Consider the following 15,919-nt stretch of genomic DNA (forward strand, 5'->3'; position numbering starts at 1 on the left):
TGCAGTGAATTGGTGCTTATACTTGCTATTGCAGTATTTGCATCTTTTAATGCTTGTGCTAGCTGTTTCTTTGGAACAAGCTTCAATGCAGGCAGCCTTATTCTGTTGTTTTTGTGCTGTTCTAGATGCTCAGTTATTCTTTGTTTCAATTCTTTTATTTCTTTAGTTAGAGGGTTTTGTTCTTCCTGAGGAAGAGGTGCCTGGTTTCCAAATGAGAACAGTTGTATATCTCTACTGGATTCTTTCACTGCCAACTCCCCCTGGTTTGCCTCTACATTCTGAATTACTTCTTGTAAGGCTTTGATTTCTTTGCCCTGGGTAAACCTTTGCAGTTCGTCCAATTCTGTTTCTGTAATACTTTATTTCGTGTTATAAATCGGCGTTGATCTGCTAGTCTCTGTTCTGTTATTTCTGATTCTGGATGTTGTTCTTTCCAGAACTGGTGCATTCGTTTTAGATATCCTCTTCTTGTTGGACTTGATCTGTAGTAACAGATCATTATTTCTTTGTTTTCCATCACTGTGTATCTGCGACGGGTAAACACCTTTTCTTCCAGTAGTTCTGCAGCTGCTGGCCCTGGTTGCTCAGCCAACAGTCCTGAGTCCTGTAACCCATTTTTCACCAGATATCCAGGAACTCCAATATCTAGCGCGGACCTTGTTAACCCGGGCGACATCCGAGCCGGTATGGCATTCTGAAATTTACGTCTCACCATATTTTTTATGGGAGAGACACTCTTTGTCTGACTCCTCTGATGAGACCTGTCCAGTATGGTTGAACCTCTGGCATAGCTCTCATCTTCCTCAGAGTACACAAGCCCCACAACCACGTCAAGGTAGTGCCTCACTGGGGGTTGTTGTTGTTATTATTATTATTATTATTATTATTATTATTATTATTATTATTATTATTATTAAACTTCCCATGAGTTGACCTGGGAAAAGAAGTTGTTGAAAGAACTGGCCACTGACTCTCATGACTTATTTTTGTGGCATAACCTGAATTAATATGATAGTATCTTCTTGACAAAGTTCCAGCACAAATGAGGCAGAACATCAGCATCATGTTGCTATTTGTATCCCATCAATGGAGTATATAAAACAGGAAGAAAAAAAAGCATCATCCTTCCAACTTTATTATTATTATTATTATTATTATTATTATTATTATTATTATTATTATTATTACTAAGTATTAATTTCCCATGAGTTGACCTGGGAAAACAAGTTGTTTAAAAAACTGGCGACTGAATCTCATGAATTATTTTTCTGGCATGTGATCAGAGGCAACCTCATTAACCTGAATTAATGTGATAGTATCTTCTTGACAAAGTTCCAGCACAAATGAGGCAGATCATTAGCATCATGTTGTTATTCGTATCCCATCAATGGAGTATATAAAACACGAAGAAAAAAAGCATCAGACAAAAGGATACAACCATCTTCAGATCCACAAGTGAGCATCAAAAAAACAAAAAGCCAGAAAAATGATGGCTGTAGGGACAATTTTGTTTGTTTTGCTGCTTGCTCTGCTGATTCTCTTCTTCCTGAGACAACTTTGGATCCAAAGACATTTGCCTCCTGGTCCTTTGGCTCTTCCTCTCATTGGGACCTTCTGGGCTTCTGGACTTTGGATTCGTGAAGATTATTTTCGTAAGGTATTTCATTCTCAATAATTAACCAACAATATATAAAATCATTCTCAATTATTTTCTCTGTAACATAACTGTAGAAAAATGTATTAACCTAGTAAATATTCTTGCATGACGAGGAATATAATTAATTAAATGATAGCGATGACACTTGATTATTTTCCTCTTCATGTCAGAATATCCAAGCCAAGACCTGCTCATCACCGTTTCACAGAGTAAGATGTGAAATAAATGGGGCTGAGATTTTAGGCAACAGATTCTAGTTCAGTCTTACCAAGAAATGTTTGAAAATGGAACCACTTCTTCAGAGAGGAGAGGTTTCTCCTTCATTCTGCCTAAATGAAGCTAGACATTTTATAATTATTTCAAAAGCTCTATGGATCTTTGTTCTAGCCCAGGGGTAGGCAACCCAAAACACTCAAAGAGCCACTTGGACCCGTTTCCCACAGAAAACAAAACATGGGGAGCCGCAAAACCCTTCTGATATCTAAAATGAAGATAACACTGCATATATCCTTTTTTACCTTTAATGTGTATATGTATGTATATGTGTGTGTGTATATATATATGTAGGTCTTTGGTTGTTTGGGTTTTCTTCCGCGGGAGAAAACCCGAACAACCAAAGACCTACATACAAAGACCTACATACAAACACCCGCGAAAACCTCAGAAAACATATATATATATATATATATGTCTTTGGTTATTCGGGTTTTCTCCCACGTAAAATTGGAAGTGTCTTGGCGACATTTCGACGAAGTCTCATTCGTCATCTTCAGGCTGGTGCTTTCGGCTTCGTGCTTCTAGGAGCAATATGTGATTGTAGCTGTTTGCTCCTAGAAGCATGAAGCCGAAAGCACCAGCCTGAAGATGACGAATGAGACTTCGTCGAAACGTTGCCAAGACACTTCCAATTTTACGTGGGAGAAAACCCGAATAACCAAAGACCTACATACAAACACCCGCGAAAACCTCAGAATATATATATATATATATTGTTCGGGTTTTCTCCCGCGTAAAATTGGAAGTGTCTTGGCGACATTTCGATGAAGTCCCATTCGTCATCTTCAGGCTGGTGTTTTCAGCTTCGTGCTTCGAGCAGCAATGTGTGGTCTTAGCTGTTTCTTCCTTTTAACTGCCAGTGGGGGTATGAACTGATTGGGTGGGAGCTTGGCTGTGTTCTGATTGGGTGGAGGTGTGTTCTGATTGGTTAGGGGCTTGGCTGTGCTCTGATTGGCTGGGGGGTTGGCTGTGCTCTGATTGGCTGGGGGGTTGGCTGTGCTCTGATTGGCTGGGGGAGTGTTCTGTTTGGTTGTGCTCAGGTTAGTCTGAGTTGCAGAGGGGTTTAAGATTTTGGGCTGCCTTGCTATTTTTTGGCTTCACGTTCGTGGTCGTGCCTCCTCTTCATGGAGGGTGTCGCTCCCAAACACATCCCCACTGAAGTCGCTCCCAAACACATCCCCACTGAAACCATTATATGTGGAGTTGAAACCAGCCTGACCAAAATCAACCCCGACGACGCTAACAGAATCAGACTCGAAATCACCAACATCCTCTGCATCAGCAAGCCACCCAAAAGCAACTTACCCAAAGAGGAACAGACAGCACTACATAACCTGAAAGAAGACACCAGCATAATAATCCTACCAGCAGACAAGGGCAACGCCACGGTGGTTATGAACACATCTGACTACCAAACCAAATTAACCAACCTACTCCAAGACTCCACATACAAACCCCTAAATACAGATCCCACCACCTACCTGGAAAAAACCACCAGATCCAAAATAAAAGCCTCCCCCATTAGCGAAGAGATCCAGCAAAGAATCATTCCCAGAGAGAAATCATCCAGATGCCCCAAACTCTATGGTCTCCCCAAGATACACAAAGAAGGAACCCCACTCAGACCTATAGTCAGCTCCATAGGCTCACCTCTACAAAACCTAGCCAAATTTCTCGCCAAACAACTACAGCCCTATGCAGAATCCATCACCTCACACGTAAAAAACTCATTCCAGTTTATAGAGATCATAAAGAAACAAAACTTACAGCCCAGCGACCTACTCGTGAGCTTCGATGTCATATCCCTCTTCACCCAAGTGCCTATCAAAGAAGCCTTGACAGCTATCCAAAACAAATATAACCCCCCCAAACACATCTTAGATCTGACCAACCACTGCCTATCCAACACATACTTCATCTATAATGGACAAAAATACAAACAAACAGAGGGAGCACCCATGGGATCACCCCTTTCACCTGTCATTGCCAACCTCTACATGGAACACTTTGAAACCCAAGCTCTAGAAAAATCGGATCACAAACCCAAACTCTGGCTCAGATACGTAGACGACACCTTCATAATCTGGCCACATGGGAAAGAAAAACTGGACAACTTCCTCACACACCTCAACAGCCTACACCCCAAAATACAGTTCACCATGGAAACAGAAGCTAACAACCAACTTCCCTTCCTGGATGTCTTAGTCTACAAGAAATCCAATGGCTCCCTAGGACACACCATCTACCAGAAGAAAACACACACAAACCGCTATCTGCACGCTCTCTCACACCACCACCCAGCACAGATCAACTCTGTAGCCAAGACACTCATCTCCAGAACAAAACGCTTAGCTGACGAACAACACCTAAAACCCGAACTACACACTCTCACCAATGTACTAACATCCAATGGATTCCATAGAAATAAGATTACAAACCTAATCCAAAAAGAAACCCCCACTAAAATCCAAGACAAAGAACAAGAAAACGGCAAAGCCATCCTCCCATACATAAAAGGCATCACAGACAGAATCAGTAAGATCCTCCATAAACACAACATCAAAACAGCATTCTGCACAAACAGAAAAATATCCACCATCCTTAGAAACCCCAAAGATAAAATTGAATTAGAAAATCAAGGAGTATACGAAATCCCATGCACCACTTGTCCCACCACATACATCGGACAAACCAACAGAAGAATAAGTGCACGCATTGAAGAACATAAGAACTCAGTCAAAAAAGAGGAACCAACATCTTCCCTGGTCCAACACCTTAAAGCCACAGGACATGAAATTGACTTTAAAAATACCAGAACCATTGCCAAAAGTGAACATTTTAATAACAGAATAATCAGAGAAGCCATCGAGATAGAAAAACGCCCACACAGCATGAACAAGCGAGATGATACCTCCCGCCTACCAGCCATTTGGAAACCCGCCCTTATTGACAAACGACTCCCTAACACAAAAAATGATACCAGACCCACACTCACAAAAACCACACAGGATGTCACACCCACACATCCACGCAAAAAGCAAACCCAAAGCCACACCGATGATGAGGCACGACCACAAACCAGAAGCCAGACCACAGCTGCATCATTAGCCACTTTAAACCCCTCCAATCCATACATGAAGCAAACTGACACCCTCCATGAACAGGAGGCATGACCATGAACATCAGCCAGATGTTCAGACTGGATTTGGCATTTTCTCTACCTATCGAGTCCTTACCCAGGACCTGGGATAGGCAGATGTGGATGTTTGATGGTATTACAGATATCGTCGCAGGATGGAAGCAGTTCCTAATAAGGCTGCCTTTTGCAATGACTAATAGCGAATTTGTCAATGCCAATGTGTTCAAGTGGTGCTCCAGTTGTTTTGGGATTGCACCCAAGGAGCCTATGACTATTGGTACTACCCTTGCTTGCTTTTGCCACAGTCTTTCTATTTCTATTTGTAGGTCTTTGTATTTTGTTATCTTCTCCAGTTCTTTCTCGTCTATTCTGCTGTCTCCAGGCACTGCCACGTCCACTATCCAGACTTTTTTTCTTTCTTATTGACAATTGTTAAGTCTGGGGTATTATGTTGCCGGTGCTTGTCTGTTTGAATTCTGAAGTCCCAGAGCAGTTTAATTTTATCATTTTCTATAACTTTCTCTATTTTATGATCCCACCAGTTTTCGCTTACAAAAACTGATATTTGCAAATGATATTTTTTGCAGATCTTCCAATGCACCATTGTTGCTACTTTGTCATGCCGCTGCTTGTAGTCAGTCTATGCAATCTTCTTGCAACAGCTTACCAGTGGTCCACTGTTTCCTCACCTTCTTTGCATAGGCAGCACTTACTGACTGTTGCTATCTTCTCAATTTTGACTTTATATGCCTTTGTCTTTAAGACTTGGTCTTGTGCAGCCAGAATTAGTCCCTCGGTCTCTTTCTTCAATTTTCCTGCTCTTAGCCATTGCCAGGTCTTGTTAATATCTGCTTTCCCAGCTATTTTTTTAATGTATTGGCCATGTAGTGCTTTGTCTTCCCATTCCTCTATTCTGTTCTTCATTTGGTCTTTCTTGTAGGCCAGTTTGGCCTCTCCAGTAGTTAGTAAACCTTCCTGATATACTAATTTCAGTGCATCTTCATCATTGTTCTTCAGATATTCTTCCAAAGCCATTTTTTCTTCTTCAACCATCTGATGTACTTGTAGCATTCCACGCCCACCTATTTGCCTTGGTAGATAAAGTCTGTCAATGTCACTGTGTGGATGAAGGGCATGATTCATTGTCATTATTTTTCTGGTCTTCCTATCCATTGCTTTTAGTTCTGCTTGAGTCCAGTCCACTATTCCAGCTGTGTACCTAATGACTGGAATTACCCAGGTGTTGATTGCCTTTATGGTATTTCCTCCATTGAGTTTGGACTTTAAGATCTTCTTCACTCTCTTGATGTATTCACCTCTAATCTTTTTTTGACTTCAGTGTGCTTGATGTTGTCAGCTTGAAGGATACCCAAGTATTTGTAGTAATCTTCCTCATCCGGACTCTTAATGTTATTTTCGTGGGGCATCTTGATTCCTTCAGTTTTCACTACTTTTCCTTGTTTGATAGTAAGTGTGGCACATTTGTCCAAGCCAAACTCCATAACAATATCTTGGCTATATATACGGACAGTGTTACGTAGCGATTCTATTTCAGATGATGTTTTTCCATACAGCTTCAGATCATCCATGTAAAGGAGATAGGATAGTCTGGTAGATGTTTTTGATGTTTGATAGCCATGTCCTGAGTTATTCAATATTGTTGACAGAGTAAACAGTGCAATAACAAATAGTAATGGTGGACAATGAATCTCCTTGAAATATTCCTCTCTTGATATTAACCTCTCCCAGTCTCTCACCATTGATCTGCAACTGTGTCTTCCATTGTGCCATCGATCTTTGCACAAATTTTCTGATGTTTCTACTGACTCCTGTTATTTCTAGGCACTTGATTATCCAGTCATGTGTCAGAGATGATGATGATGATGATGATGATGATGATGGTTATTATTATTATCTACTTTCTCAGTATAATATATAGATGACAGATTAATAATTTGCAAATAGATATAGAATTTTAAAAATTTGGGGTCAGTTTCTCAAAGGGTGCACTTTTAATGATTTTTTAAAATGTTTGTTTTCTATTTTTTTTAAAATATTTTTTGAGTTTTGTATTTTAACTTTTGTTTAATAAAATAAAAACAGAACCAAAAAAAAGAAAGAAAGAAAGCTGATCCATTATTTTAACACCTTACCCAATAATTCATATGGATAGTACTACTCTTGTGGCCAATTTTAATTCAGGTTTAATTCAGCAGCCCAAGTCTCTAGAACATTCTGTCAATAGAACTGCAGTTGGAAAGTTGAGGAATGGATGACTGAAAAAAGCAGAAGGCAGAGAGGTTGAGAAAGCCTCGGAAGACCATCCAAACGGTAGTGTTCAAAGGTTGTGACTCATAGACAAGCTGTGGCTCACATATCTGTCAATCACAGGAGGACTGGGCAGTGAGAAGGCCATCTCTCATCCAAGACAAGGGTGAATGGAGGAAACAGATGTTTGAAGCAGAAACAAAGAGAAAGGCACACCCCAGGAAAATAAAGGAAATACAAGTGCAAAAGTTTTTGGCAGGAATCTGGGGTTGGGGGGAATAAATTTCTAAAGAACAGATAATTGCTTATGGTGAAAAATCTTAGAACTGAAGATTTAGGAAAGACTATAAGTGGCATATTAACTATAAATAATCAATGCTCAATAGACATGTAGATACATAATCAATAGATCACATAGACATCAACATCTATTGACTACACCAGTGGTGGTGAACCTATGGCACGCGTGCCAGAGGCGGCACTCAGAGCCCTCTCTGTGCGCCCACGCGCCATGCCCTGGAGATGGCAACCATCCCTCTTCAACCAGCCGCCCGCTAACTCGCCAAGGTCTCATGTGGCTGTATTCATCCCAGCACCCATGCGCTCGCTGGCCTCTGTGTGCAGGGGCCAATGGTGTCAGGCAGCAGCCACCCCAGCCCCTTCTTCACCTTGCCTTGCAAGAATGGCACCCCACCCTGCCTCGCCTCTCCCCGCAGGATGAGTCTTCTTCCCACCGCCCCACCTACCAGAGACCCCCTGGATCTCCCTCAACCCTGCCCGGCCCCCACAGACATTCCTCCCCACAAGCAACATTGAGATGATCACCTTGGCCATACCCACCCAATCTGCCATGACCACCACAGCCATGCCCATCCAGTGGGCCACGCCCACCTGACACCTGGTAATAAATAAGTGTGTTTTGGGTTGCAGTTTGGGCAATTGGTCTCTAAAAGGTTCGCCATCACTGGACTATGCAAAAGAGACTATCAAACAGCCCAAAAGAGAAAAAAGATTCCAGCACCTCTCCACCAGGAATCAGCACTCAGATCAGCATAGATTAACTCCAGGGTCAATTTCAGATTAAGAGTGAAGTAAGCAAAACCCCAATCAAGAAACTGCCACAAAGCCATTAGTAAACAGCCTCACCAAAGAATCCTAAGACCGCCGTTCCCACCCAGATATGAAAGACATCAGAACAAAAACTGACAGCAAACATCACTCCTATAAGTGACATATTAACTATAAATAATCAATGCTCAATAGACATGTAGATACATAATCAATAGATCACATAGACATCAACAACATCTATTGACTATGCCAGTGGTGGTGAAGCTATGGCACGCGTTCCAGATGTGCCACTCAGAGCCTTCTCTGTGGGCACGTGCGCCATGCCCCAGAGATGGAAACCATCCCTCTTCAACCAGCCGTCTGCTAACTCACCGAGGTCCCATGTGGCCGGATGCATCTCAGCACCCATGCGCTTGCTGGCCTCTGTGTGCAGGGGCCGATGGTGTCATGCAGCAGCCACCCCAACCCCTGCCTTACCTTGCCTTTTGAGAATGGTACCCCTGCCCTGCCTCGCCTTGCCTCGCCTCTCCCCATAGGACGAGCCTTCTTCCCACCGCCCCACCTGCCAGAGACCCCTGGATCTCCCTCAACCCTGCCCGGCCCCCACAGACATCCCTTTCCACAAGCACCTCTCCACCAGGAATCAGCACTCAGATCAGCATAGATTAACTCCAAGGTCAACTTCAGATTAACAATGAAGTAAGCAAAACCCCAATCAAGAAGCCGCCACAGAGCCATTAGTAAACAGTCTCACCAAAGAATCCTAAGACCGCCATTCCCACCCAGATATGAAAGGCATCAGAACAAAAACTGACAGCAAACAGCACTCTTTACTAGCACTGATGATGTCACCTAGTTAGGGTAATAAAACGAAAGAAAAGAAAACAAGCAAACTCAGAGAGCACCCCTTATAAATAATCTCTTTTATTTGATTATAACATTTCTGAACTTTGATTCTCTTGGCAGCCTGTAAAACGATATGGAAATATATACACCTTGAGTGGTGGACCTCACCTTGCAGTAGTGCTGTCTGGATTCAAAACTGTGAAAGAAGTAATGACCAGCTTCCCAGAGGAATTCTCTGATAGATCAGAGGATGCTTTCATGACTGCTTTGGGGAAAAAAAAGGGTAAGTGCAAATAGTAAGGAATTGTATCTAAATAACCACTGTTACCATTTGTGTGAATACTAGTATGTCATGGGAATGGCTGATGGTCGGATTCTGAAAGATGAGGCAACGATTTGCTGAAGCTGACAAAAAAGCAGGCTACATCAACCAAAGTGTACCATCAAGATATTGAGAACTGATAGCACTGCTTTACATCACTCTGGTGAGACCACATTTAAAATACCGCATCCAATTTTGGTCACCATGAAACAAAAAAGGTATTGAAACCCTGGAACATGTGCAGAGAAGAGAACAAAAACGATAAAGGATCTGGAGGTTAACAGGTAGGTCTAGCCCAGGGGTAGGCAACCTTGGCTCTTTTATGAATCGTGGACTTCAAGTCCCAGAATTCCTGAGCCAGACATGCAAGGTTGAAGTCCACGAGTCATAAAAGAGCCAAGGTTGTCTACCCCTGGGCTAGCCTATCAAAGAGAAGGATTAGGGAGAAAGTTGTCTTCTAACACTTGAGTGCTGTCACAAAGAAGGACAAGAAGTACAGGTAGTCCTTGACATACAACCACAGTTGAGCCCAAAAACTATGTTGCTAAGAGAGACATTTGTTAAGTGAATTTTGCCCTATTTTACAGCCTTTCTTGCTACAGTTGTTAAGGGAATCATTAGTAATACGTTTGTTAAGTGAAACTGGCTTCCCCATTGACTTTGCTTGTCAGAAAGTTTCAAAAATGGATCACGTGATCTCATGACACTGACACAAATATGAACCAGTTGCAAAGCATCTAAATTTGTTTAATGAACATGAGCATGGGAATGCTGTATGGTTGTAAGTGTGAAAATAGTTATAAGTCACTTTTTAAAATGGCATTGTAACTTCAAACGGTCACTAAACAAACTGGTGTTAGTCAAGGACTATCTGTAATGGATGGAAACTTGTCAAAGAGAGAACTGATGATGTTACCTAGTTCGTGGAATGAAACGTCTGCAAATGTCTATGGAGATTCTGGGTAATCCAGGGATTCAGTTTGAGATGAAGACATCACAGACTCATCCCCAACAGCCCACGCCTGTCTTCAACAGTGAAGGGACACAGGGCAGAAAACATCCTACAGCCAAGAAGGCTCCACACACATTTGCATTACTCAGGTGACCCTGAGCACACAGGTAAATCTCCAAATGGCCTCAATGACACTCTAAAAGAATGCAAATGACTAGCAGTCTGCAAGGAGTATAAATCCTTCCATTCCCCACCATCCAGTCAGAGCTGAAGAACCTTCTTGGATGAGAAGCGAAACGTCTTCAAAGTAAAACAAGAAAGTCCAGTTGCCTCCTGAAAAAGCACATTTGGGACAACCATGACCTGGATGACTGAGAATCTCCATAGATCTTGTAGGAGGAAGTTACAAATGGATTCTATTACCAGTGAGAACATCCTGTCCCTTGTGCTTATAATATGTTCTCACTCGTGAACCTTTACATCATCTTAAAAGCTTTTGATGTCCATCATAGAAGCTGGCAAGCACTGCAACTGTGTTCACCATACCGCATATGTCTCTCAGTGTCCATGTGACTCCCTACATGAATAAATGCTTTTATAATAAAACTTAACATGGCCGAAATTTTACAAAATGGGAAAAGGTTTTCTATCTGAAATTCAGAGCAATGTTTGGGAAGAACTAGATCTGTTTTATTTTTTAACATGGAATGTCCTTAGGAATCACTTATCATTTTCTGCTGATGCCCTCAGGTATTATTTTCTCCAATGGCCACGTCTGGAAAGAGCAGCGACACATCGGTATCACTTCTCTGAGGAAGCTGGGCCTGGGGAAGAAGAGCATTGAGCATCAGATGGAAGACACAGTTCAGATGTTGGTGGAAACATTTAAAAAAACAAAAGGTATGCAATTTGGGCTAATTGCTCAAGTCTGTCTGCAGAATGTTTTTCCATTCTCTCTATTTCTAACAAGAACAGGTGTATTTCCTATGATGTTTTAAAATTTTTGAAACAATTGACAGAGTTCCCAATAATGTTGTTCATTGCTTAGAAGTCCTGTTCTTTAATAATTCATTATGAAATATCTTCATTTGCAGGACAGCCATTTGACCCTTCAATTCCAGTAATAAATGCAGTTTCTAATATCATATGTGCTTTGAGTTTTGGTCATCAGTTTGAACCTGAAGATGAAAGCTTCCAGAAGCTAATTCAAGCCCTTGAAATTATTGTGAAATTCAGTGGCAGCTTTTTTCATATGGTGAGTCATGTTTTCCGTTAAAGAGACAAAACTATTTCCATGAATATTTTCATGTAATCACGAATGGAATTCATGGAGGAAGCCTTGGAAATCATCTATTGTACTATTATCCCCAGTGGCCAAGACAAGTCTTTGCAGTTTCCTTGTCAAGATTTCGGAAGTGGTTTGAATTAGAGAATTTTAATTTTTCTGTTGGTGAAAAATAAATCAGAAGCTCTCACAGTTGACTGCATTTAGCTGATTCAAAATAACTTCTTTATATTTATATCAAAATATTTACAATACCATACATTCTTCTTTACAGCAACATAGCTCAATGAAGACTTTTTACAGAGAGATACAGAGACAAACCTGAGACTGAAAATTCAGCTTCTAACTCAATACCCTTTTGCACAGACTCAGTAGCACTTTCTTCACATTGGCTGACTGAGTTACCACATGACTCTTCTTGCTCATGAATATTCCAACTCTCCTCCCTTCATGACAGGAAGAGACATCAGACCTACTGACTTAATACATTCCCCATAGTGAACACTACCCAATGGTTTAGTCATCATGTCTGCCAAATTATCCTCAGAAGAACAATGATGTAAACTAATCAATTTTCCTTTTACAGCTTCCCTGACATTACAATACTTAATGTCTACATGTTTACTTCTATTCTTCACCCTGTCACCAGTTGCCATTTTTATACAGGCAGCATTGTCTTCAAATACCTTTACAGATTCTTTTACATCAATATTTAAATCTTGTAACAACTGTACATCATTATTTGGCAATATCTTTTTCTTATATACCCACTTACAATCCACAGCTTTGGTTCCCTGTGGCAAAGTCACTGATTTAAATACTTCATGGTCTCCCATGGATTTCATCTCTTTATCCATGGCCTCCTTCCATCTTTCTTTTTCAGCTTTTGGTAATGCCAACACCTCTTTATAACTTCTTGGCTCCTACCACATATTGCAAACCTTTACCTTGCTGGCAGAATACCTGTCAGGAGGAATTCCTTTATTACATCGCTCTGACCTACGTGATATTAACTGCTCATGTGTCTCAAGTCTATTTGGCTTCATGTCTTGTTCAGCCTCTCCTCCCTGAACATTGACATCTTCAATAATCAATTTTTTATCATTAGATGAGTTATTGTCATTAAATAGATCACTGTCATTAAGTGAGACATACCCAGAATTTGCATTAATTCTGTCCCAATTTTGTTCTGCAAAATTAGCAGACCTTGAAATTATAATTCTTTTACTTCCATCGCTAAAGCGATAGCCTTTTGACCCTGGCTCATAGCCCACAAACCTGAGCTTTCTTGCCTTTTGCTGTCTCTTTCTTCTGATTGCTTTTGGAATATGTACCCATGCAGTACTTCCAAAAATTTTCAAATGTGCCAGTGATGGCTTTCTCCCATATAGAATGGCATATGGAGTATTATTAATGGAGGAACTCCACAGCCTGTTAACTATAGAATTGGCAGTCAATATGGCTTCTCCCCAATATGACCTGCTCATACCAGAACCCTCTAATAATGAATCTTTCATTGTTTGCAAAACACCATTCTTTCTTTCAGCTACACCGTTCTCTGCTGCTGTGTAAGGATTTGTACGTCTGTGTCTTATCCCCAACTGCCCCAACCATTGTTGGAATTTAGTAGACATAAATTCAGTACCTCTGTCAGTTTGCAACTGACACACTTGTTGTCTGTACCTTCTCTCTACAAAACTTACCCACTGTTTGAATTGTTGTAACACCTCTGTCTTTGCTCTAAGCAAGTAGCAAAAACTATACCTGCTATAATCATCAACAATTACCAGTGCATATTTTGCTCCTCCCAACTGGCTTGCATAGGTCCCACCAGATCTGCATGGACCAGCTCTAGAACTCTTTTTGTTTGTCTTGTGCTACATTTACTAACTGGGAATGCCTTTTACTTTGATGCTTTGCATACTGCACAGTCCAAATATGTTTTGCATCCCTTCAAATTTAGCCCTTCTGCAAACTCTTGTATTTGCTGCAAAACTTTAAAGCTTGCATGGCCAAGTCTTCTATGTAGAAGATGAACACTCGAATCATGCTCTGCAACATTCTTAAATATATGGGAACATTGAACCTTTTGTCCCTGCAATACATATAGGTTATTTTCCTTTATGCCTTCTGCACAAATATTCCCATTCCTTTTGATGAGACACTTCCTATTGAGTCCTTCGCGAAAGGCAAGACACGAGAAGCAGTTGTAGTTCTCAGGTTTTCTTTTATTCTGTGTTCAGCTTACAGATGAAGGCTTCAGCAACGCCCAAAAGCTCCCAGCCTCTTATATAGGCATTTCCCAGGTCAATGTGTTACTTTTCCCGTGCCAGCACCCGCGCATGCGCACAGGTGCTGGCGACAGCCTGTCTGGTCCCGGGCAGCTTGCACCTGCCCGGGACTGCCTGCAAACGCCCCGAGCCCGTTTGCAAGGCTCGGGACATAACACCCCTTTTCCCCCGGGCTAAGACTACTACCAACATACAATCATTTCTTAACGCAATGTTCTACTCCCCAGTGCTCCTACTGTTTACTGGCTTTTGTTTAGCCAGCAATGTTATGTAATCCTCTAAGTACTTAGGAGATTTCCTTGCTCTCTGTGACCTTCTCAGCTCTGGGTTTCTGACAGGTGTTCCCTGACTGAGGGGTGATGTGAGCCTGTTCTCCTTATCATGCCTTGGTGCCTTCCAAGGACTGTGCCCCAATGCCTGGCCTGCTTGCTTGCCCACCGGGCTCGTCAGGCCAGGGCTTCTGTCACTTTGTGACCTGGTTGACCCGCCTAGCTGTAGGCCCTCGGGCCCCTTGAAGTGATAGCCACTGCTGGGCATCTCTGTAGAACCTCCTAGGTCCGTCCAAGACCTGTCAGGAGGCTGTCCATCCCCTAAACCCCGTTCTGTGTCCGGGCTTGTGTGGGTTTCTGTGCCTTCCCAAAACTCAGTTACTCCCTGATTTGGGCTAGAGGTGTTGTGGTCGGGACTTGGTTCCTCGACCACCTCCCTGTATGTTTGACCCCCTGTAGGACTTGGGGTAAGGTCAGGCCAACTCTGGGGATTGTGTGCCAGCTCTCTTGTGGGGTATGATTTATTGGGACGCTCCCAGGTATTTTCCCTGACTGGAGTACTGTGTGGTGTAGATGGATAGTGATTGTGCCCCCGGGGTGACTCCCTGGCTGGAGTAGGCGTGAATGCCTGATGATTGGGTAAGCTCCATGAATTCCTGTTTGGAGCACTCGCGGAATCTTGGAATGGGCCGTTTGTGGCTCCATCATTGGAGGTGGGCAGCAACTCGTGCCCTTCCCTTTGCTCCAAAGGGTCCCCCTCCCCCCCTGGAAAAGACCCAGGAATCTCAGCTGGAAGATCCCGCCTAGGGCAGAGTTGGTCGATGTGCCTGCGCAGGACATGACCGTTGTCCAGGGCTACCTCGTAGGATAGAGGACCTGTGACCCTGGAAATAGAAGTGGGGACCCATGTATGATCAGGCCCGTAATTGCGAGTCCAAACCGGGGAACCCACAAGTAGTTGTCTAGGTGCCCTAGGATGTGAGGTAGATGAAGGCAGTCTGTCCGGATGCAACCGGTCAAGCTTAGTAGTAAGTTTACGCCCCCAGCGAAGTTCAGCTGGGCTTCTCCCTGTAGAAGTGGACGGTGTGGTGCGGTAAGAAAGGAGAAAGTCAGCCAACCTGTGATGCCAGTCCCCATAGGTGAGTCTTTTCAAGGCGTCCTTTGTGATGCGGACCATGCGTTCAGCCATACCGTTGGTGGATGGGTGGAAGGGTGCAGACGTGGCATGATGAATCATGTTAGCCTGTAAGAAAGCTTGGAATTCGGAGGAAGTAAATTGAGGGCTGTTGTCAGACACAATGACATCTGGGAGCCCGTGTGCAGCAAAAATCCCTCTCAGTACCTGAATAGTCTTTGCAGTGGTGGTGGATGAGACAGGTACAACCTCAAGCCATTTTGAATGACTGTCAATGAGGACCAAGAAGAACTGGCCCTGAAAGGGCCCAGCGTAGTCAATGTGCACCCTAGACCATGGGGACTGTGTTTCCTCCCATCTATGCACAGGAGCTTGGGGCATCTCTGGGCGAGAGCGCTGGCACAGGTG

At 42.7% G+C, this 15,919-nt stretch overlaps 1 protein-coding gene across 3 annotated transcripts in view; it reads left to right on the top strand.

The window, feature by feature from the left end:
* Positions 1-15,919, top strand: part of LOC120306747 (cytochrome P450 2J2-like) — a 65,250-nt gene that overhangs the window by 32,018 nt on the left and 17,313 nt on the right. The window contains exons 1-4 of one of the 3 annotated variants that reach the window (XM_039340525.1): positions 1,362-1,657; positions 9,378-9,540; positions 11,282-11,431; positions 11,626-11,786. In XM_039340525.1, coding sequence (XP_039196459.1) covers positions 1,487-1,657; positions 9,378-9,540; positions 11,282-11,431; positions 11,626-11,786 — 645 coding nt within the window. In that variant the 5' untranslated portion in view covers positions 1,362-1,486. Of the gene's footprint in view, positions 1-1,361; positions 1,658-9,377; positions 9,541-11,281; positions 11,432-11,625; positions 11,787-15,919 lie in introns of those variants that run through there. The other 2 variants (XM_039340524.1, XM_039340526.1) reach the window with 2 other exon arrangements.

Source organism: Crotalus tigris, unplaced genomic scaffold (assembly GCF_016545835.1).
Source record: "Crotalus tigris isolate CLP2741 ecotype Arizona unplaced genomic scaffold, ASM1654583v1 scf7180000017752.986373038:1224578, whole genome shotgun sequence".
NCBI classification, from domain to species: Eukaryota; Metazoa; Chordata; class Lepidosauria; order Squamata; family Viperidae; genus Crotalus; species Crotalus tigris.